This window comes from Tamandua tetradactyla, chromosome 2 (assembly GCF_023851605.1).
Source record: "Tamandua tetradactyla isolate mTamTet1 chromosome 2, mTamTet1.pri, whole genome shotgun sequence".
Taxonomy (NCBI): domain Eukaryota; kingdom Metazoa; phylum Chordata; class Mammalia; order Pilosa; family Myrmecophagidae; genus Tamandua; species Tamandua tetradactyla.
Genome location: NC_135328.1, coordinates 186,489,315 through 186,514,119, shown reverse-complemented (window position 1 = coordinate 186,514,119; position 24,805 = coordinate 186,489,315). Strand labels below are relative to the sequence as shown.

Here is a 24,805-nt window from a genome sequence, read left to right as displayed (position 1 = left end):
TTCCTCTAAAATTCAGAGATGTGAAATTCAGAATAACAGGAGGTTTTGTGTATTTTTTTTCACTGTTGTTTTGCTGTCTGGGAAACCCAATAAGATAGCACTGTTTTTGATAATGCGACCCATGTTTTTATTGGGTTTTTTTCCCTATGTTATATGGCAGGGTCACATTTCATTCTTTTTCCCCTTACTGAAGGTGAATATCCCTTTACTGAAGCACCATTTGTTGAATTTTTTCATTTTTGTTTGGTTTTTAGTTTGTTTCTTTGCTTATTTGCTTGTTTTGGGGAAGTGCATGAGCCTGGAATCGAATCCGGGTCTCCCACATGGCAGGCGGGAATTCTACCACTGAACTACCCTCGTAGCCCCCGCCTCATGTTTTTAGTACCAAAAATTATTTATTATTAGATCATAACTCCACCAGCTTTAGTAGTTGATGGGTTATTTAATTTCATAATTAAATAAATCCTGTCCCTATGTTTAGTTTTCTGTTTTAACAGTTACATTGTACTTTGGATCCTCATAGGTCTCTCTTCAGAGCTAGGGACGGGTTGGCCATGGCAGGTGGATATTTCTTTCCTGGGCCTCTTTGCCAACTATTAGCTGCTTTTTCCGAATAAATTCAGTCATTTCATCAGGGGAAAAAGTTGTGAGTGTGTATATTGTTATTATTTATATGTTATGCATACTATATGTAATATACAAATTATTAGTAAATTTGCTTGAAAAATGCTCTGCCTCATTAGTTGTCAGAGAAATAGAAATGAGGTTAAAAAAGGGATTGTTGTTTTTAACTACCAAATGCAAAAAATTTCAAAGATTTATCATACATTCTTTTGGCAAAGATAAGAGGAAACTGTTATTCTCATATACTATAGGTAAGAATATAAATGCATAAAGCTATTTAAAAGGCAGCTTAAATCTATTAAAAATAAATAGCATTTTTTAAAAAAAAACTATCAAAAATAAATAGCTTCTAGATGTCCTGAAATATCCATTCATTAGCAGATATACTCGAAGACACATCATATGTAGAAGGATATTCACATAGCATTGTTAATAATAGTAGAAAAATGGTAACAATTTCAGTTTCCAAAATAGGAAAGATTAAATAAACTATAGTATGTCTATATCATTCAGGAATTCAGAGAAGGAAGATCTCTGTGAACTACCATAGAAAGATATCTGTCACATTGTACAGCAAGTTAAAGAACAGTACATGCGGTATAATTTCAATCATTTTATTAAATATTCTTTAGAAGTATATTCATAGATATAAAAAAGGTCTAAAAATAGAACAAGGTCCATAAGGGTACGCAAGTAACTGTTCCTTAGCAGTCATCTCTTGTGAAAAGAGCAGGTTTGGGGTGGAAGGTGAAAGGGGCTTTTATCTTTTAAGTTATTTCAACCTTTGTTTGACCAAGAACACACTCATATTGTATACATTTTTTATTTAAAATTTTTTTAACAAATCCCAGATCAGTGTTTCTTAAAATGCTAAAATACTACCATTTTCACTATATCTAAATTAAGTATGTGTGTGTGCATGTGTGTGGTCCCTTCACAGCAATGCATTTAGATGGGAGTTGAATAAATAAAATATGTTGAGGATGAAAGAAGGGGGAAAAAATGTGTTTCCTGTGTTCAGATAACCTAAAGCTGTCACTTCAGAAGATGGGATGGCCAGCTGTCTAGGTTCTAAACAGGAAAAGGGCAAAGGTATCTCAGCTTTCAGATCTGACATTTTACCTTTTGTAAATATTAATCTACCCACTCCTAGAAGAGCCACCTAACCATATAAAGGATGAGAATCTTATCATAGATGAGAATCCAAAGAGTCCAGGTGCATGGTACACCCCAGAAAGCCAGTTCCAGGTTCACTGAAATTCTAGACACAGAATCTTAAACTAGCAGTGCAGAAAATTATCAGTCTTCTATAAGGTGTTTCTACTATTCATGGTACATCCACAGAGATGTTTGTTCCTAGACTCCTATAATGCTCTAACTTCCAGTATTTAAGGAGCATTACCTACATTGAAGTTCTTCCCCGTCTTAGAGAAGTTACTTGATATCTTAGAAGAGTTTCCATGTCTTTGTCTCTAGAGTACAAAATAATATTTGCCTTTCCGGGTTGTTAAAAAAGATGAGCAATAAGATATATAAAGCACCTCCACCTCAAGCAGTGTTTGGCATCTAAAAGTGATTATCAAGAGTCTAACAGCTATGAAAAGTTTCTGTTATCAGCATATTACAGTATTTGTGGATTCTATCAATCAGTCTCTAGAATATTCCTCCAAGGAAAGCAAGAGTCTCTTTTATAGGATACAGGCACATGCATACAGTATACCTGGGAAGGACCCAATCTCTGGTTTGAACTCCACTCCTTTTTTCTCTCTTACTCTTCCTTCCCTTTACATTCAAAAGCCCCTTCCTTAAACCCTATGTCATTTTGCAAGCAGCCCTTGGAGCTTGTGAGTTAATTGATATTTTGCTGGAGGTCTCTATTTCTTCTTAGAGTTCTCGATTTTTTTTCTCAGATGGCTCTTTTTATTCATTGGCTTTTATTAGGTGCAGGTCAGTTTGCTGGTGACAGGAAAATATTGAAGAGCACAGCAAATAAGACACAAAGTAAATAAGCAACAATTGCTATCCAAAACCTTGGATCTTTCAGCAGTGCCTTATCAAAGCAACTAAACACGGTGTAACCTATGGACATTCCAGCGAATCCACCTGCAATGTGAGCTACAAAAGATACCTTTGGATAAAAAGAAAAAAATGGAAATAAGTGAATAAAGTGCTAATTGTATATTTCAGCTGTACCTCTCTTATTCAAACACAAATATTATCACAGTCAAGCAAGCATCTTCAGAGTCTGGAGAAGTAGGGAAAACAGCAAAAGAGACACAAAATGTGCACAGAGAAGAGGTGTTCTCCAACAGGCAAAGCAAAAAAGTAGTCATTTTCACCCATTCCCTGAGTACATGAGACACAGAGCCATTGTTAAGATGGTTCTATGTAATGCCAACCAAGAGAATGGGAGTTGAGTTGCCATGAGGGATCTCTATAGGAGCATAATCTGTTCATGCATGGATGGGATATCAGAATTAAAAGACAAATGATACATACACAAAAATGGGCAAATGGAAACTACCAAATTCAAAGACTAATTCCAGCAAAACTGGAAATCTTTTGTTTTATACTGGAAATTCATCTGGACTCAAATTATCATTGTTCTTTTCCAATGTTTTTATTCTCCATGCATAGTCAAATCCCTTCTCTCTTGTAAAAGCTACTAGTATGGCAGATGCAGAGAAGTAGAGCCCATTGGTCAGGGCTATGAGGGAATTAAGTGAGAAGGACAATCCAAAACTCTGATTTCCTTAGGAATTTTCTTAACTTCTAAAAGGAAATTTGACTGCCCCAATCACAGAGCTGTACCTATTCAAGGACCCTTTTTAGCTATTGCTAGGCAAACAAATTTTCATTTAGAAAAAGGAATAAACAACTCACCAGTGGCCCATTTGCGGGGACAAAGAACCTTCTGTAGAGAGCAAATCCCAGGTCTGACACAACTAGAAGGATAAACAACCTGATGAAACCCCAGCATCTCCACCACAAGAGTACCAAATGATTTTGGTTCCCCTCTAATAATAAACAGCTAATACTTATTGAGACTTCCTCTGTGCCAGGTGCTGTTTTAATAGAAAGTTTTACATGTTTTGACATTAATTCTCACTATAACCCTAAAGTAAGTATTCCTATATTCCCATTTTACGGATTTATCCATCCAACAAGTACTTATTGATTGCCCTCTGTATGCCAAGCACTATTCTATGTGGTGGAGAGACAGCAATCAACAAATAGTCCCATCTCTTGGAGCTGCTGGTTGAGTGGGGGTAGGCAAGGAAATAAGCAAAACATACAGTATGTCAAGTGATGCTAAATGCTATGGAGAAAATAAAGCAACGAAGGAGAACTGGGAATGCCTGAAGTAGAGTGTAATTTTTAATATGATGTTCAGAGAGGTTCTCACTGAAAATGTGATATTTGCTAGAGAGAAGGAGAAAGTCATGCTGATATTTGAGGTAAGAGTCTTCCAGGCAGAAGGAAGAGGCAGGGCACAGTTCCCAAAGCAGGAATGTGCCAGCTGTGTTTGAAGCATACCAACGCATTCTCTGGCTAGATCAGTGGTTTCCAAAGTGTGATCCCCAAAGACCAGCAGCATCACCTGGGAACTTGTTGGAAATGAACATCCTCAGGCCCATTTCCAAGCCTATTGAACAGAAACTCTGGGCAGGGCTCAACCATCTATGTTTTAACAAAACTCCCAGGTGACCCTTGCCTGGAGTGAGAGGTATAATGGTAGGTGTGGAGATCATAGGTAGTCCAAAATGAATCATGTAGGGGCCATTGTACACATTTGGCTTTTACTCTGCGTAATGGAAAGCCTTTGAAGGATTTTGAGCACAGGAGTAATGTGATCTGACTTAGGTTTTTGAAAGATCATTCTGGCTGCTGTATAGGGAACAAACTACAAGGGAGCCAGGGCAGAAGCAATCTAAGTGAGGAGTGTGGCATAATATAGAAACTAAGACACAGAGATTAAGTACCTGTCCAAGGTGACACAGCTGAGGCAAGGGCAGGATCAGAACCTTTGCAACTCTAATCAACCATGCTAACCGTCTCTGTTTACCATCGGGAATACGAAGATGGGGCCATAAAAGGAAATGAATCCACACTCTTCAATGGGATCATGAGAAGCAGACTTAAACATACTTCCAGTAATTGAGATCTGTGCTGCAAAAGAAGGTTCCCAGTTTCTTGGCCTGGAAGAACTCTTTACTGCATGTGCCTGTCTTTGGAAACATCTCATGCAAGTATCACACTCCACACTCATCCCCCAATTCCCTGTGCTCCACTGTTACCCAAAATGCTCTATAAATGTGGCTGTATCATATTTTAAACAGTCCTTTGCATTTCCTGATCCAGTGAAAACAATACCCAAAGACAGGACAATAAAAGCAGCAAGAAACAAACCACTGCCAGAGAGCGGGGCTAGCTTATTAGAAACAGTTACTTTGGTCTAGTCTGGCTGTTCCACAGTAGGAGGCTTCCTTTAAAAGATGCTTTGTAACGCTTATCATGTCAATTTCTGTATCCCAGTCCTCTCATTTACCTTCTTCTCTTCCTACATCTCTGCCTAGCTTATCTGCTTCCTAGGAGAATTTACTTCTTAGTTGTTAGAGCCTCTGAACTGAGATGTGTTTTCCAATCCCCAAAGAAGCCCTATTCCAATGAACCAAATTATTTTCCTTCTTAAATATTTGAGGGTTTTATTTTGAGAGTGCCTTTATATGGATTTTTTAAGAGGCTGAAAATGTGAGATTTCCTTAACTTTTACCAAAGGGAAGCTCAGTTTCTTAGTTAGAAAATACATCCCACAAATGATGCTTGGTGAAAGGTCCTTAATGCCAATTGTCTTTGAAAATGAGCAAGAATATTTACCATTGGGGGGGGACTATATACATTATTTCAAGGAAAAAATGTTTTAAATAAAAATATTTGTATTTTTATTACATTATTATAATTATTATTTTACATTATTCTATTTATCTTTAGATTATGTGTGTTGTAACTCTTCTCATTTTCAATAGTAGGTAAACCAGGCTAAAAAACTTTTAGAAATGATGTGTACCAGGAAGTGTGAAAGGTTACTGTTCACATATCCTACTCTTTAAGATATTTGTAGAATGTAATTATAGTAAAATGAAAAACTAGTCTTTGTCCCCAGTTCCTGGAGACAAAGGAACCTGTGAATCTTTGGAATTTCCAATGATTAAGACATCTTTTATTACTCATGGTGGGTCCTGGGCCCACCTGGACTAAAGATATAAGAGGATAGAGCCAGCCTCACCTCTAGTCTTAGGGAGGGGGCTGGCCCCACCAGAAAAACCAACTGTGTGTTTAGGGGGTTGGGGCTTTGAGTCATGTCAGCTCAGCCTGATTCCCTGGGAGGGGAGGAGGACTGCAGATTAAGGTAACCAAGTGGGCATTAATTCCATCAGTCATGCCTCTGTAATGAAACTCCATATAAACTCCAGACGCATGACATTCCGATAAGCTTCCATGCTTGATAGTGACATCACTGTGCTGGAAGGGTGACCCACTGTAATGCCACATGGAGAGGACACAGAAGACTGTATTTGAGACCCTCTGGGACCTCACCCTAGGTGTCTCTTCTTTAGGCTTCTTATTTGTATCCTTTTACTATAATAAAAGTATGTCATTAGTATAGCACTTTCAGTGAGTTCTGTGAGTTATTTCTGGTGAATTATTAAACCTGAGGGGATAGTGGGAACGCTAAACCTGTAACCAGTTGGTCAGAAATGCAGGTGGCCCCAGCCCCAGAACTTGTAGAGGAGTTTGTAAAGTCTGACCTAACTCTGGATTGAGTTAGGGTTGAATTGGACTGAGTTACTGCAGTATTTGCAGTTGGTGTCAGAAGCTGTTAGAAGTTTAGAAGTCTTTGGTACCCACAGAGTTATAAAAGTACATCTTTCAGTGACTTTATTACTTACTTCAAGAATGATATAATATTATGCAAACTATCTTTGGAAATACTTTGTGAATGAGGAAATATGGAAAATAAAGAAGAGTACTAAAAACATTTCTCCTTTAAGGATTTGAGGCTTACTTTACAATAATCATTAGTAATTATCTAAAAGAAGCAGACTGAGTGTACTGTATATAACATTTTTTGGTCAAGGATTTTTTTCCTTGATTCTGACCATGGCCTTAGCAGTCAACTGGCATCTGTGACCACACACTAATCTCCTAATTCCCAGATGTTTTCTCTCCCTTCCCTGCTGACAGTTGTCCCTTGCTTTTTAAATTTCTTTATGGAGACAGTAAAGTGGCTGCAGTATGATATAGACTATAAGCAAGCAAATTATTTTATCTTAAAATGAAATATTGGCGTTTTTACAATTAAATTGTTCATAAGTTAAATTTCATCTCTTTCCTCAGAGGTAGTAGTTGTCCCTATTCCCATAATATGAATAATTGAACTTTGATACCAATTAGCAGAACCATTTTTTCTTAGCCTGTGAAAGGAAAAAGCTTAGGCTTTACCAAATGCAACCTCTTCCTTGGCTTTCGCAACCTCTACAGACTCCCCCCAGGGTCTGCCCTTATCCCTGCAACCCTCTACGGGTACAGCGGGAGCAGCTCTGTGAACATGTTACTACCCCTGCCCTGGAGGGCCTGCTAACACCCGAAATCTATGCCTCCAGACTCAGCTACAGTTCATCTTTTCTCCAGACTGAACACTCTTCCAAGTTTTTTTAGCCTATAATTCTATGATATGATTCTTGGAGATTTAAAAAAACCACAATGGGGATGCGAGGGTAGTTCAGTGGTAGAATTCTCACCTGCCTTGTGGGAGACCCGGGTTCGATTCCCAGCTGACACATTTCCCAAACAAAGAAACCAACAAAAACTAATCAAGCAAACAAAAAATTCAGCCAAATGGTGCTGCAATAACGGGATACTCACATGGAAAAAAGTATGAAATGTGACCCCACCATACAGCATACCAAAAAATAATAATAATAAATAAAAAATTTAAAAAACACAATGGTCATCTTTCCAGTTCCCCAGACTTCTCAGTTCCTTGACCTCCTCTCTCTTGTCTCAATCCTCAATCAACACCCCTGCTTGTAGCCTAGATCTTGTCATTACCAGAAACAGCATCACCTACCAAATTCTCAAATGTTAAGGGTCACAATTTGTCCACTGTTTCACTCACTCTAGTATACCAAGTCCATTTCAATTCCACTGCAATCTGCAATCCATTGATCCTACAATATTTTCATAGCCCTCACCTCCTGCATATCTTTACTTTTCCCTCTATAACCAGCTTAAATTCCATGGCCCTTCATTGTAATCACTTCCTTGCATATACCCTTTGCTCCCTTACTCTTCTCTCCATAAAACTTACCTAGAAAACCCCAACCCTGGTTAATCAAACTCTCCATGTGTTCTACTCCTACACTCACCCAACTGAATATGGCTAGAGAAGAACATACATCCATGCTTATCTATTGTACCTTTAATCTCTGATCACCCAACTTCAATCCTACATTTCTATCACACATTCTCTTTTCTAGATAGCGATTTCATACATTTTCCTCTCTCCTCAAATCTCTAACACCTTCTCATCCCCTTGTTTCCAATTTCTAAGAAAAAAGAATAATCAGAAGAGAATTTCCACAGACTCTTATCACCATGTTTTCTACCTCCCACCTCTATACCATATACTCTGCCTTCCCGTCTGACACTGAATGACTTGAATGAGCTGTTTTTGCTCCTATCTAAGGCTAACCTTTTCTCTTGTGTGTAGGATTCATCATCTCTCTCCTGCTCAAGGTCAGCGCTCCAGCAGTTGTTCCCCATTCTCCAGTGTCATGCCCCCCCCACCCCCACCGGCTCACTACCATCCAGACAAGCAAGCCATAATTTTTCCAATCTAGAAAGGAAAAAAAAAAAAACTCCTCTTGACCCCTCTGTCCACCACTAGCTATTTCCCTGACTTCTCTGTTCACCTTTACAGTGAAACTCTCCTTTAAAACTCCTGAAGAGTTCTGTGAGCCTGTCCTTTCCAATTCTCCTCCTCCTGTTCTTTCCTGAATGACTTCCCGAAATTGCCCTCTTCCTGGTCACCAGTGACTTTTGGGCTGCCAAATCTAATGATGAGTTTTGAGGTCTCACCTTCTTTGACTGTTACCAGCCTTTGACACAGCTAATCAATCCCTCCCTAAAAAAAAAAAAAAAAAAAAGTTCTTCACTTGAATCCTAGAACAGCACTCTCCCTTGTTTTCTTGCTGTTTTGTTTTTTTACTATATAAACTAGCTGCTCCTTCTCAGTGTTTTACAGGTACTTCCAGAATCTTACCCAATCTCAAAATATTGAAGCACCCAGCACTGAGTCCTCACATCTTATCTTTTCTACACACTTTATCCAGGTGCTCTCAGTCACATGACTTTAAACACCATTCATAAGCTATCCCCATTGTATGCCTCCTGCCCAGACATCTCCCTTGAACTTGTCTAACATATAAGACCATCCCTACTCTGTATTTCCATATGAGATCTCTAACCACCTCAGATTCAACCTATTTAAACCTAACTTCTGATTTCCCCCCCAAAAAACTTTCTAATCCCTATCTCAATAAAAAGCACTCTATGCTGCTAGCTGCTCTAGCCAAAATTCTTAATTATCCTCGACTCCTCTTTTTCTTTCTCACACCACATCTCACATTGCTTATCCCCACCACCGCTGCTAACACCCAGGACCAGGCAACTATATCTTGCCCGGAATTTGGCAGTAGCCTCCTAGCTTATCTCCTGCTTCCACTCTTACTACACCCTCCCCAACACAAACAGACACACACATATATTTTCAACACAATCAGAGTTGAGGAAACACTATATTAGGTATTCTGGATTAGTGATGGGCCATCAGCATGTGAGTTTTCCATAGGTACTCTCTCTGATTGCAGGTTTATGAGAAATTAGTATTAATGACATATGACTATACATTATATTTCAATTTAGGCTCTAGTCCCAACCTCCTTTCCCACTCAACCATCATTGAGGCTCAAACAAAGCAAATGGTTTAAGTTTTAGTTTGAATATGAGGAAGATATGGAGGATTCAATAAAATATAAATAAAAGATTTGAGAAATTTGTATTTAGACTTGTTTCTCTTATAAAAGTTTAACCTAATAAAGAGTATTTAAAATATAAAAACTGGGAAACTTGCCGTTTCTTTTACTTACTTAGCCTGGAGGAAATAACAATGGACTGGAAATTAGAATACCAGGCATCTAGTCCCAGTTCAACAGAAACTAGCTGACATGCTCACTACCTTTTTTTTTTGTATCTGAAAATCGAGAGATTGAGGGTGGGTGCACAGGTGGTTCAGTGATAGAATGCTTGCCTTAAATGCAGAAGTCTGGGTTCGATTCCCGGACCATGCACCACCCAAAAATAAAACAAATTGTAAGATTAAGGATGAGGCTAGATTAAATCAATGGCTTTCCAGCGTTATCAAACACTGGAACCCTTTTTCAAACAAAATCCTATACAGAGCTCTGTAAACCCACAACTTCTCTAATTAAAACAAATTTTAAAAGTTCTAGGCAGAATCCAGTATTTGAAAGAAAAATACAGTTTATAAAAACATAAGTGAAGTCATTATGGTTGAAGTGGAGGAGCTGCTTAGAATTCTACTTTTGGTTTCCCTTACTCCAGAAAAAAAAAAATTTTTTTAAATAAATGACTGAAACACCTCTAAGAACTACCTGTGAGGGTCTTTGAAAAACTCCACCATTTATACCTGAGGTATGGAGCCAACAGTTCTTCTGACTCCAGGTTAGTACTCATCCTACAAGGGTTAGTGTTTTCAAATTGTGAAAGGCCTTCTGAAAGTTGAACCAATTAATTGAAGTTATGAAGTGTCCACAAAACAAACTTACTTATAAGGATGATGATCAGTAGTCTGGCAATTCCAAAGACAGGAATCATTTCTCGAAAATTCTTGCAAAGATATAAAAATAATAATATAAGCTATCTATTGGCAAATGAAACATCAACTCCATTTCCTCTTCATCTGGTTTTTCATTTAAAATAAAGTTTGAGCTTTTAATATTTGCAAAACAAAGCATTGATTTAACAGCCCAGTTTTCAAATGTACAAAATAAGCATGATGTTTTAATTCCATGAAATAAACTAAACAATTTTACCAGCCAGAGATAATCTAAACATAAGTCATATGAAGTCAATACTTCACGTGTCCAGAAAAATAAAGCTGTCAAACTAAGGCTGATAAAATTAGTTCCAAGTATTTTTTATTTATAGTCATTTGATCCTTCTTCATCCTCTTTTGCAATAGTAATTAGCAGAGACTTAGCAATTTTAAATATTACCTTATTTTTTAATTGAAAAATTGATCAAAAAACAACATAATTTGACTTTAGCTTTGAAAAATCTCAGTCCAGCTGGAAGTACCCTCTGTGTGTTATCAGAAAACTGTTGACTCAGAAAGATATTTCTACTTTATTGAGTTATTTCCCCCTTCTCTCTCAAGTTAATAACTCTCTTCTCAAGGAGTAAAGATGCAGAAATAGCCATGTTTATTCTAAATCAATTACTTTCTAACTTTTGTGACCATGATCCACAGTAAGAAATAATTCGTATGACAACTCAGAATACACTAAAAATCAAACAGTACTTAACCCTATTACACATGACACACACTGATTTTTCTTTCTTTTTGTTCAATTTTTGTCAGAACCCCATAAACTAAGTTCACATTCACTAATGGCTATAACCCATAGTTTAAAAAACACTTTTCTAAATGACTTTTATATTTGAAAGTTTCTATAATTGTTTCATATTTTTCCTCCAAGAATATTTTTAAAGTATACCTAAATGGTTAAAACAGGCAAGTCAAGAATTTAGCCTGTTTTAAAAATTGGTTGGCACCCTCACACACTTTCAGTGGAAGTGGAAAATGGTACATCAGTTTTAGAGGGCAATTTGGCAAATTACTATTAAAATGTAAAGTCTTTAGTAAATCCACTTCTGGAAATTTAGCCTATGAGGGAAAAAAAAAATCACACAAATACAAAAAGATAAAAAGAACACTCCTTTCAGCATTGTATGTGACTGAAAAGCTGGAATCACCCAGATGTCTTTCAGTGAAGGATGGTTAAGTAGTTCATGACGCAGCTATAGAAAGGATGCTTTGGAGCAGTTGAGAAGACAGAGTGGATTCTGTGTACTGACTGGGGTCGCTGGTCAAGACATTCTGTAAGATGCAGAACCATATTTAAGGATGATTCCATTTTTGTAGTACTAATATTGGTAGGATTTTAAATACATACATATCTGAAAAGATACATATCAAATTGTTAACAGATATGATCGTGGGAACTTTGACTTTCTATTTTTCAATTCAGAATTTTATTTAATACTCATTGCTTTTGATTTCAGAAAAATAAATATGAAAGGATATCCTATTTGGTAATCATCTAATTCTCAGAAAGATGAGTGCTCGGTAAATATTGAGAAATGAGGATTCCCTAAACCAAATACCAGTTATTTTTTAAAAAAAGAAAATGCACAGACCCCATTTTCAAAGGTCATCTTACCACTAGAACATTCATAAAGTAGCCTCCCATCAGGGCGTAGACTCCTCCTGAGGCACCAACAAGATATTTGAGTGGATCAAAGATGGAGCTGGCAAGAGATCCTAAACAAATTAAATAAAGGATCAGACGTGATTATAATTAGAATCATGAAAAATAAATGGTTCTGATCGAGGGTAGAAGTTTGGGCTGTTTGGACCATTATCATATTAACCAGTGACAAATTCACTTTGTCCTTTCCATACTGTAAAACTATAGATAAAGGAGCTAATTATCCCAATTTTGATGAAACATTAAATGTTCCTTAGAGAGGCAGTGTAACAGTGATAAGAGCACAGACTCCGCAACCAGACTTAATAGCTGTGTGATTTGGACAAGAAACTTAACCTCTCTGTGCTTCAGTTTCCCTACCTACAAAATGGTAATAATAGAACTTACTTCAGTGGGTTGTTAGGGGAAGTAAATGAATCGATATATGTATAGTGCTTAGAGTGATGCCTGACATGGTTTACATATCGGTTAAATATTAAAATTTCAAACTATCCCATACATTTAGCCAAATTATCAAAATACCTGAGACATTTCAACATTTTATCTAAACTCATCTCAAACTTAAAGCAGCTCAGAATTATTTTACAGGCCATATTTCCTGATTTTTTAAAAAGCAGAAAATATTCTTAACATATATCTTAGACCAAAAGAGAAAGCTCTTAACAGTTTAAAAAAAAAAACACATGGCACACAAAAAACCACTTTTCCCTCCCACAACCATGGCAGATATATCATGGCAACCTGGCTATCTATCAGAGACCCAGAATGTGGCCTTAGAATCCTTCCCAATATAGCATTCACTGGGTAAACAAAATGTGGTATATACATAGAGGGATTATCATTCAGCTGTGAAAAGGAATGAAGTCCTGATGTTGCATGTGACAACATGGATGAAACTTGAGGATATTAGACTAGATGACATAAACCAGAAACAAAAGGACAAATATTATATGATCTCACTGATGAACTAATTATAAAAAGCAAACTCAGAGTTAGAATCTAGAATATAGGTTTCCAGGGGATAGATTGCAAGAAGAGAATGGGATGCTGATGCTTAATTTGTACAGAATTTCTATTTGCTAAATTGATTGCAAAGGTTTGGAAATGGATAGTGGTGATGGTAGCACATTGCTGTGAATGTAATGACAGCACTGAATTATGCATGTGGATGTGGTTGAAAGGGAAAGTTTTGGTTTGTGTATGCTATTAGAATGAAAGAAGATAAAATATGGGACTGTATAACACGTATGCCCTGTTGTGGACAATGGACTGAGGTCAATAGTACAAGTATAAGAATGTTCTTTTGTGATTTATAACAAACGTATAGCACTAATACAAGGTGTTAATAATAAGTTAATATATATGGGGGGAAATTAACCTAATATAAACTATGGACTATAGTTAGTAGTACTATTTTAAAAATTCTTTCATCAGTTCTGACAAAGGTACTACACTAATGCATAGTGTCAAAATAGGGGGTATATGGAAATTCTATTTTTATATGACTTTTATATAAACCTACAGTAATCTAATTTAAAAAAATATTTTAAAAGAGAAGATACCATTCACTCAGATTTGCCAAGCAAGATGAAACCTATTTTCTAACCCACTCTTAAATTGCCTATACCAAATCAAGGCTGTACAAACCACCTTATGCTAACCAACAAATTTCTCTTTGTAATGCTTGCTTCTATTACTTGATCTCTTGGTTTCAAGGCCCTCCTTCTTTCTTAACAAATATTTATTCAATACAATCCCTGCTTTGTCCAAGAAACACAAGGTGTCTTACTTTAGAAATCTTAAAAATAGGTGAGTAAACAATTATCATAAATGCAGAATATAATAACCGGTATAATAAATTTAATGTGGAAACACTTAGGAAGGAATTCCTTTACAGACAGGTGGAAGCCCTGCTTCTGTTGGCATTTCAATTAAACTGAAGATGCTTTGAGGTTTGTAGAAGTGGAAGAAGGTATTCAGGAGTTGGGGAACTGGTAAAACAAAAACATAGGGAAACAAAGATAAATTTGTTTTATCTCAAGATCAGTGAGAAGTAGTCCAGTTCTAGATCGAGTTCTCCAGTGCTACCTAGGCCTGGAGTGCTGCATCATAATCATGTAAGAAACTTATTTTTAAAATACAGACCCAACATCCACTTTTAGCCAAGATGGAGTAACAGGGATGGGATTTATCCTCCCACCTGAGACAACCAAAAGCATGGGACAAAATATATGAAAGAATGATTTTCAAGATAATGGACATTAGGTTAAAAAAAAGACTGTTAACCCTGAGAAACAGGAAGCAAATGACATGAGCTGTAACATGGTACAACCTCAGTGGAACAGTTTGACTGTTTACTAAGTTAAACATAAAACTACCCTATGACCTGCAGTCCCACTTGTAAGTATATGCCCTAGAGAATTGAAAGGGGAACTCGAACAGATATTAGCATATCAATGATCATAGCAGCATTATTCACAATTGCCAAAAGATGGAAGCAACCTAAATGCCCATCAATGGATAAATGGATAAACAAAATGTTATTTATATATATGATGGAATATTATTCAGCCATAAAAAGAATGAAGTTCTGATACATGTAGAAAATGGAGGAACCTTGAAATCATCTTGTTGAGTGAAGTAAACCATAAACAAAAGGACAAATATTGTATGATCCCACTTTTGTATGAAATAACTACTTATAAGAGTCATACAGACAGAAAGTAGAGTGCAGGTTGCTTGGGGCAGGAGCAGGGAGTGAGGATGGGGAGTTAATTCATAATGGGTGCAGGGTCTTTCTTTGGAGTGATGGGAAAGTTTTGGTAATGTATGGTGGTGATAGAATGATACAGTGATTAATCCCACTGAATGGTATGCTTGGGAGTGGTTGAGATGGGAAACATTATGTTTGTTTATGTTTCTGTGATTTTAAAAAGAGATCAAAGAGACAATGACAATTAAATGTAATCCATACTCTTGGACTGAAATTCATAATGAAAGAGAAAAAATGCTGGGACATATGAAAAACTGATACATAGGCCCTATACTTTTCTATCAATGTTAAATTGCTTGAACTTGATAACTGTATTTAAAGTGGTTATATAAGTGAATAGCTTTGCTCTCAGGAAATGTATATATGTATACAAACTATTCTCAAATGTTTAGAAAACTGATAGATAAATAGCTAGATAGATGAACTGACGATAGGTGGTTAGAGATAGAATGATGCAGCAAATGTAATAAAATGTTAAAATTGACTCCCCAGTCAGTAGGCCAAGCCCATGAGCTTGAGGCTTGTTCATGTGAAGTTTATTTATGTAGCAGAGAAGCTAAACCTACCTATAGTTATGCCTAGGAGTTACTTCCAGAGGACCTCTTTTGTTGCTCAGATGTAGCCTCTCTCTCTCTAAGCCTAACTGTGTAAGTAAAATAATTTCCTTCCCCCTATGTGGGACATGACATCCAGGATGAGTCTCCTTTGCATCATGGTATTTTACTCCCAGGATGAGCCTGGCCCTGGCACCATGGGATCAACAATACCTTCTTGACCAATAAGGGGAAAAGAATTGTAACAAAATAAGGTATTGGTGGCTGAGAGTGTTCAAATAGAATCAAGAAGCTACTCTGGAAACTACTCTTACACAAGCTTCAGCTAGATATTGCAGTTTACCATGGTTTGCCATACCCCAACCAAAACCATTCCTGCCAACCCTAAAGAACATCTAGGACTCTATCTGAGACTCTACAAAGATTCTATGCATTATGATTCTTTCTAGAAACCTACAACCTCCAGATGAGTTCCTAGGCCAGATAAGTCCTAAAACCCAGAGAGGCCAACCACTCCAGAATATCAACTAGTTCCATCCCCCTATCCAATATTATTGACAGCCCGTCCCACAGGAAAAAGTTAGAATTGGCATAACCCACACAATCTAAAGATCCAAAAGAATTATAACAGAGAGGATAGGATTTAATAAATGACTATTACTGCTGAATCACTATATTGATATTTCTTTTGGTCTCCAGTGTCTTGAAGCAGCTAGAAGGAAACATGTAAAATTGTGGAACCGTAACCCATATCAAACTCTGAAATCTGTTCTATAACTAATTGTTGCAGTGTGCTTGGAAATGTAATGCTTTTTTTGTATATATGTTATTTTTACAATAAAAAAAATTTAAGGGCGGTGTGACAGTGGCTCAGTGGCAGAATTCTTGCCTGCCATACTGGGACCTGGGTTCAATTTCCAGTGCCTGCCCATGCAAAAAAAAAAAGTAAGATTTAACAAGTAATTAGGGTGACTGGATCATTATATAGATGTCTTTTTCTTACTTTCTAGTATTTTGTAGAATAGCCAAGAGGAAATATCTGAAATTACTGAAACCCACAGAACTGTAACCCAGATGCCTTAATCCTTGATAATGATTGTATAACTGTATAACCTTTATCTTGTGATTATTAAAACTTCATGACTGGCCCCACTTGTACTACCATATCCTGTCTTACAAATTTGGAGTCTTATGATCACAAAGATGACCCCCTAATGTTTATTAAGGAAGGAAATTGAGTCATCCCAGAATTAACCCACCCTAATTCCTAAACTGTGTCACTAGACAAAGCTAGATCTAACCAAAATTGGCCTGCCTGAATGTGCAGTGGCTTAAACCTTCTAAGTAACTGATAACTTCATTATAATACTATAAATCATACCCATCATCATATTAAGACTGCCATTTTCTTATATACATTCTCTGACTAAGCGTGTAATCAATCTGTACAGGCTCAATAATTAGATCATCTCTAACTTTGTCATCCCAGGTCATTATATTCATTATCCTAAAACCTGTTCATCTTTTGAAGCTATAAAACTCTCAGAGTTACCGCAGTTCAGGGAGACAGATTTTAGGCCCTTAGGCCATCTGTTCTCCTTGCTTTGCATAGCAATAAACTCTTTATCCAGTGTCATGGATTGGCTGTTAAGCACATCAGGCAGAGAACCACGGCACTGATCAGTACCATGGGTATTGGAGGCAGAGACTTATGCTGGAGTTCTCTGTATGGGTTTTTATTATTATTATTATTATTATTATTATTATTATTATTTTATTAATTAACGGAAAAAAAGAAAAAAAAGAAATTAACCCAACATTTAGAAATCATACCATTCTACATATGCAATCAGTAATTCTTAACATCATCACATAGATGCATGATCATCGTTTCTTAGTACATTTGCATCGGTTTAGAAGAACTAGCAACACAACAGAAAAAGATATAGAATGTTAATATAGAGAAAAAAATAAAAGTAATAACAATAGTAAAAAAAAAAAAAAGACAAACAAATAACCAGAAGACAAAAACAAAAAAAACAAAAAACAAAAACAAAAACAAAAACCTATAGCTCAGATGCAGCTTCATTCAGTGTTTTAACATGATTACTTTACAATTAGGTATTATTGTGCTGTCCATTTTTTTTTTTTTGAATGATCATCGTTTCTTAGTACATTTGCATCGGTTTAGAAGAACTAGCAACACAACAGAAAAAGATATAGAATGTTAATATAGAGAAAAAAAATAAAAGTAATAATAATAGTAAAAACAAAACAAAAACAAAACAAAACAAAAAAAACCTATAGCTCAGATGCAGCTTCATTCAGTGTTTTAACATGATTACTTTACAATTAGGTATTATTGTGCTGTCCATTTTTGAGTTTTTGTATCTAGTCCTGTTGCACAGTCTGTATCCCTTCAGCTCCAATTACCCATTATCTTACCTTGTTTCTAACTCCTGCTGGACTCTGTTACCAATGACAAATTCCAAGTTTATTCTCGAATGTCGGTTCACATCAGTGGGACCATACAGTATTTGTCCTTTAGTTTTTGGCTAGACTCACTCAGCATAATGTTCTCTAGGTCCATCCATGTTATTACATGCTTCATAAGTTTATCCTGTCTTAAAGCTGCATAATATTCCATCGTATGTATATACCACAGTTTGTTTAGCCACTCGTCTGTTGATGGACATTTTGGCTGTTTCCATCTCTTTGCAATTGTAAATAACGCTGCTATAAACATTGGTGTGCAAATGTCCGTTTGTGTCTTTGCCCTTAAGTCCTTAGAGTAGATTCCCAGCAATGGTATTGCTGGGTCATATGGCAATTCTATATTCAGCTTTTTGAGGAACCGCCAAACTGCCTTCCACAGTGGTTGCACCATTTGACATTCCCACCAACAGTGGATAAGTGTGCCTCTTTCTCCGCATCCTCTCCAGCACTTGTCATTTTCTGTTTTGTTGATAATGGCCATTCTGGTGGGTGTGAGATGATATCTCATTGTGGTTTTGATTTGCATTTCTCTAATGGCCAGGGACATTGAGTATCTCTTCATGTGCCTTTTGGCCATTTGCATTTCCTCTTCTGATAGGTGTCTGTTCAAGTCTTTTTCCCATTTTGTAATTGGGTTGGCTGTCTTTTTGTTGTTGAGTTGAACAATCTCTTTATAAATTCTGGATACTAGACCTTTATCTGATATGTCATTTCCAAATATTGTCTCCCATTGTGTAGGCTCTTTCTACTTTCTTGATGAAGTTCTTTGATGCACAAAAGTGTTTAATTCTGAGGAGCTCCCATTTATTTATTTCCTTCTTCAGTGCTCTTGCTTTAGGTTTAAGGTCCATAAAACCGCCTCCAATTGTAAGTTTCATAAGATATCTCCCAACATTTTCCTCTAACTGTTTTATGGTCTTAGACCTAATGTTTAGATCTTTGATCCATTTTGGGTTAACTTTTGTATAGGGTGTGAGAGATGGGTCTTCTTTCATTCTTTTGCATATGGATATCCAGTTCTCTAGGCACCATTTATTGAAGAGACTGCTCTGTCCCAGGTGAGTTGGCTTGACTGCCTTATCAAAGATCAAATGTCCATAGATGAGAGGGTCTATATCTGAGCACTCTATTCGATTCCATTGGTCGATATATCTATCTTTATGCCAATACCATGCTGTTTTGACCACTGTGGCTTCATAATATGCCTTAAAGTCAGGCAGCGCGAGACCTCCAGCTTCGTTTTTTTTCCTCAAGATGTTTTTAGCAATTCGGGGCACCCTGCCCTTCCAGATAAATTTGCTTATTGGTTTTTCTATTTCTGAAAAATAAGTTGTTGGGATTTTGATTGGTATTGCATTGAATCTGTAAATCAATTTAGGTAGGATTGACATCTTAACTATATTTAGTCTTCCAATCCATGAACACGGTATGCCCTTCCATCTATTTAGGTCTTCTGTGATTTCTTTTAACAGTTTTTTGTAGGTTTTTATTATTTTTACAACTGTCCTGTAAGTGTGAAATTATTTCAAAATAAAAAGGAAAAAAATGACCACACCAAGTATTCAGAAGGATATGGAATATGGTATAATAAAGAACTTGACTTGTCTTTGTCCCAGTTCCTGGGAGGTAACCTCTAAATCTTTGGAAATTCCCGATGATGGAAGTATCTTTTGGTGTTCATGGTGGGACCATACCACACATGATAGTCCATGTATTAAAGAGATGACAGGATGACAGCCATGCCTATAATCTTAAAATGGGGCTGATGAAGGATGAACCATGTGACTTGGGGTTTTCAGCCATGTCATCTCAGCCTGACTCCCCGACCTCCAGGCATGCAGGCATTTGTTCCATCAATCATAACTGTGTAATAAAACCCCATATAAACTCAGAACATCCAAAGTCTGGGTGAGCTTCCAAGATTGATAGTATATACATCCATGTGCTAGGAATGTGAGACATTCTGACTCCATGTGTAAAAGACACCGAAGCTTGCATTTGAGACCCTCTCAGACTTTGTCCTTCAAGTCTCTTCTTTCGGCTTCTTATTGGTATCCTTTTACTACAATAAAACTATAACTGTAAGTATAGTTATATATAATTATATAACTTAAGTATAGCTTTCTCAGTGAGTTCTGTGAGTCAAAATCCTGAGCATTACTGAACCCAAGTGGGTAGTGGGAACCCCCAATATGTAGCCACTAGACAGCCTCTTAATGTTTATTAATAAAAGAAACTTGAGGGCGGGCAACAGTGGCTCAGTGGCAGAGTTCTTGCCTGCCATGCCAGAGACCCAGGTTCAATTCCCAGAGCCTGCACATGCCAAGAAAACAAGGAAAAGGAACTTGAGTCATCCCAGAACTAACCCACCCCAATTCCTAAACTATCTTACTAGACAAAGCTAGGTCTAACCAAAATTGGCCCATCAATTTGTAGGCAGTAGTTCAACCTTAACCTGTAAGTGACCTATACCTCATTATAATACTAAAAATCACATCCATCATCATGTTAAGGCCGCCATTTTCTTACATTTGTACTGTGTCTAGGCATGTGATCAATCTGCACATGCTCAAAACTAGATCATCTCTAACTTTGTCATCTCGAGCCATTATTCTCATTATCCTAAAACCTGTCCATCTTTTGCTATACTATAAAACTCTCAGAAGGGCCATGGTGGCTCAGCAGGCAAGAATGCTTGCCTGCCATGCCAGAGGACCCGGGTTCGATTCCCAGTGCCTGCCCATGTTAAAAAAACTCTCAGAGTTACTGCAGTTCAGGGAGAGAGATTTTAGGGCCACACACTATCTGTTCTCCTTGTTTCGTACTTGACAATAAACTTTCTCCCTTTAAAACCCAGATGTCTCAAGAATTGGATACTTGTGCACATTGGGCAGGGGACTCCCATGTTTGATCAGTAATAATAGGATCCAGTCATTCTACTCCTAGCATTTACCCAAGAGAAATGAAAGTGTTTGTCCACACAGACTTTTACATGAATCTTCATAGCAGTTTTATTTATAATAGCCTTAAGGTGAAAATAATTCAATGTCTATCAGCAGTGAAAGGATAGACAGACAAGTTATGTTATATCCATACAATAAAATACTACTCAGCAATAAAAAGGAGTGAACTATTGCTCACAATATGGAAAAATCTCAAAATAATTATATTGAAAGAAACCTGACAAAAGAGAGTACATACTCTGATTCTGTTTATATAAAATTCTAGAAAATATGAACTATATAAACAGAAAGCTGATCATCATTTGCCTGGGTAGGGGGGACAGGAAGTAGGGGGAATGAACAAAGGACCACAAGGAAATTTTTGAGTGTGATGGATATGTTCATTATTTTGATCATAGTGATAGTTTTACAGTATGGGTATATGTACACATATAAAAACTTCTCAAATTGTATGCTTTAAATATGTCCAGTTTATTGGTGGTCAATCATACCTCACCAAACAAACAAAAAATATGGATCAAATACAGCCATAACCCCCAGAAATTCTGCTTCAATAGGTCTGGGTGGGATCTGGATAGCTTTCTATTCAACAAGCTTTCCAGGTGACTCGGATGATCAGTCAGGTTTAAGGACAATCAGGTTTGGGGACACTGGTTTGGAATATAAACCATAGTTTTCAAACCTTAATGTACAGAAGAACACCTATGGATCTCATTCAAATGCAAACCTATGATTAGTAGGTCTGATATGGGGCCCAAAGTTCTGCATCTTAATAAGTTCCAGGTGATACTGATGCTGGTGCTCTGTGGACCATACTCCATGAAGAACAAACGTGGGGAGATGGGAATTCCATTCTATATGAGGGCATCTAGGGAAAAGCACTGCAAGAGAGGCAGGCAAGGACCAGGTGGTGAAGGGCAATGAAAAGCATTCTTGGATGTTTTGACAGTCTTTTGGCCACTGTCAGTTTCTTAGGAAAGGTATAATATGGTCTAATCTCTGTTTGAGGAAGGTGACCCAAACGGCAGTGTGAGTAGACTGGAATGGCAAGAAGATGCATGCCAAGAGTCTATTCCAAAAATAGTCAGAGAATGTGAACAGGTTATTCATGTTCTCCCTTCTCTCCCTACTTCTCTGAAACTGGGGCAGGGTCAAAGCCCAAGATTGAAATCAAGCTATGGGGAAAGCAGGGTTTTAGATGCTGGAGACACACAGCACCTGATAGCCAAAAGGCTATCAAAATAGAAGAAACAGGTGTCCAAGAAAAGGCGAAGATTGAAAACGAAGATCCAAAACAGGTGGGAAGTGGGATGTGCATCACTAAGCCTTGCCAAGTCTCTCTTGGTCTAGGTCAGGCCACGGTGGCTCAGCAGGCAGGGTTGTCCCCTGCCGTGTTGGAGATCTGGGTTCAATTCCCAGTGCCTGCCCAAGCACAAAACAAACAAAAAAGAGTCTCATGACTGCTTCCTACTCTCCATCCTGCCACTGCAGCTCCCAGGCCCTCACTGAGACCCTTTCTGCTCTAGGGGATTGGCAGATTTTTCTGATCAGTAAAAAAATTTTCAAGCACCCCCTGTGATACATGTATACCTACTAATTTATAAATTGCATAAGTATATACTACTATACTATTTTAAAAACACAAAAACAGATTCTAAAAAGAATGAGCAGTGATTAAACAATATTTTTAAATCATTTTTTATTTCATTCATGGTATAAAAATTCTTTCAGTGAACTATGCCATTAAATAAATTTCATTATTCCTTAAAATCCTGGTTAAATATCGTAACATGGAAATGTGTGAAATAAGCCAGACACAAAGGGAAAAATATTGTATGATCTCACTGATAGGCAATAATAGAATAAGCAAATTCATACACTCAGAAACTAGAATATAGGTTACTAGAGACCAGGGTAGAGGTAGGGAATGGGGAGTTAATGCTTAAATTTCAGTTTCTATTTGGGTTGATGGAAAAGTTTGGGTGATGGGTGATGGCGATGGCAGAACAAACGTGAATATAATTAACAGCACTGAATTATTTATCTAAATGTAGTTAAAAAGGGTAAATTTTAGACTGTATATATGTTACTAGAATAAAAATTTATAAACAAAATAAAACCATAGGACTGTGCAATATAACAGTGAACCCTACTGTAAAAGATGAACTAGAGTTATTAGTATAATTATAAAAATATTCTTTCATGAAGTCAGGGAAGCTGGAAGCCAGAGATAGATCCAGGAGACTAAGGAGGAATCTGAAGTATGGAAGATGCACAGGGTTCTGACAATTCAGAATTGTGTAAAACATATTAAGAATGTTAATCTTTCCCCAGAGCTTAGTAGGAGGCCTTCGAAATGCCAGTTAGGGAATTAGTATGCCTGAAGTATCTGTTTCGGCAGGGTCACATGAGGTGGAATGATGGACAGTTGAGATGACATGCAACCCCTAAGACATTTACAAGTGGATTGGAGATTAGTAAAAGAGGACCCAGAAAAATGACAACTTGAAATAAAAAGATTTGAGTTCAAGTCCTGTCCTTCCACTTACTAGTACTGAGACCTTGAAAGAATCCATCAACTTCTCTTAACTTCAATTTACTCATTTACGTTTAATGTAGGAGCATGTGACGCTTGCAAATTACACTGTAAAGTACCAATAATTTGGGGGAATATTATAACATAGTTATTAAGGTAGCAGTGTTAAAGGAAACCTGTATTAGATAGGTTTTGCTGTAACAACAAACAACCCCCAAATCTCAGAGCTAACAAGAATAAGCAGCTATTTCTGGCTCATGTTAAATGAAGATTACCCGCTGGCTGTAGTTCTCCAGAACTATCCCAAACGTCCATAATCTAAGAAAAAATCAAGGGAACAGACATCCTTTATCTTCACCATTCTGATGAGGGGAGTGGGTGATACACAAGCAGATCATCTATATTACTTAGTTGTGGGACTTAACAAACAAGTGAAAACTTTTAAGAGTAAAATATTTTTCTAATTATTAGATGCACTCAAACTTTTTAAAAATTAAATCATAGGAGAAGTTAATATTAAATAAATCATTTTCTATCCTGTTGTAAAGCAAATGAACTTCCAAAATGAAAGAAAAAAGTTCTCTCATTCTGAACTGTAACAAATGCATCACATTAATGCAAGGTGTTAATTATAGAGTGATATATGGGAACTCTCTATTTTATGCATGATTTTTCTGTAAAACTACAACCTCTCTAAAAAAAAAAACTCTTCTAAGTTCAGTTCATTTCTAGATTTTTGTTCTTAATGGTTGTCATAGCCAAGAAATAAAATAAAAATAAAAGAGACAGCTCCCAAAGATGTGTAATCACATCTTTGGCTATAAGCACAGCCTGATTATGCAAAATTTTTGTTGTAATCTGGCTATCATCTCCCACTTTCCCTAGTATCAATCATTTGTGTTATTTATTTATTTTGCATGGGCAGGCACTAGGAATCGAACCAGGGTCTCCGGCATGGCAGGCAAGAACACTGCCTGCTGAGCTACCATGGCCCGCCCTGAGCATTTGTTTTTGCAAACCAATCAGATGGTGTTGCAATGAATAAATTTAAAACCAACTAAAATTGTTCATTTAACAGTTTTAAAAAACTGTTCATTTAAAAATTTTTAAACAGATTGGCAAATTGTTTCCCTACTATCAAGTGTTAAGTTATGAGATGCTGCTTCATTTAGAGCTACAAAATCGTGATGGAACTATTTTCAGTCACCAGTCTTCCAACAGTC

The 24,805-nt window shown here is 36.9% G+C and overlaps 1 protein-coding gene and 1 long non-coding RNA gene across 10 annotated transcripts in view; one reads left to right on the top strand and one right to left on the bottom strand.

The window, feature by feature from the left end:
• The window catches only part of LOC143674466 (uncharacterized), a 61,204-nt gene that overhangs the window by 14,698 nt on the left and 21,701 nt on the right, over nucleotides 1-24,805 (top strand). The window lies entirely within an intron of this gene.
• Nucleotides 1,230-24,805, bottom strand: part of RHBDL2 (rhomboid like 2) — a 61,016-nt gene continuing 37,440 nt past the window's right edge. For 3 of the 6 annotated variants that reach the window (XM_077150207.1, XM_077150203.1, XM_077150204.1), the window contains 4 exons: nucleotides 12,213-12,313; nucleotides 10,536-10,596; nucleotides 3,508-3,569; nucleotides 1,230-2,752 (listed from right to left, as the gene is read on the bottom strand). In XM_077150207.1, coding sequence (XP_077006322.1) covers nucleotides 2,573-2,752; nucleotides 3,508-3,569; nucleotides 10,536-10,596; nucleotides 12,213-12,313 — 404 coding nt within the window. In that variant the 3' untranslated portion in view covers nucleotides 1,230-2,572. Of the gene's footprint in view, nucleotides 2,753-3,507; nucleotides 3,570-10,535; nucleotides 10,597-11,590; nucleotides 11,870-12,212; nucleotides 12,314-24,805 lie in introns of those variants that run through there. The other 3 variants (XM_077150205.1, XM_077150206.1, XM_077150208.1) reach the window with 2 other exon arrangements.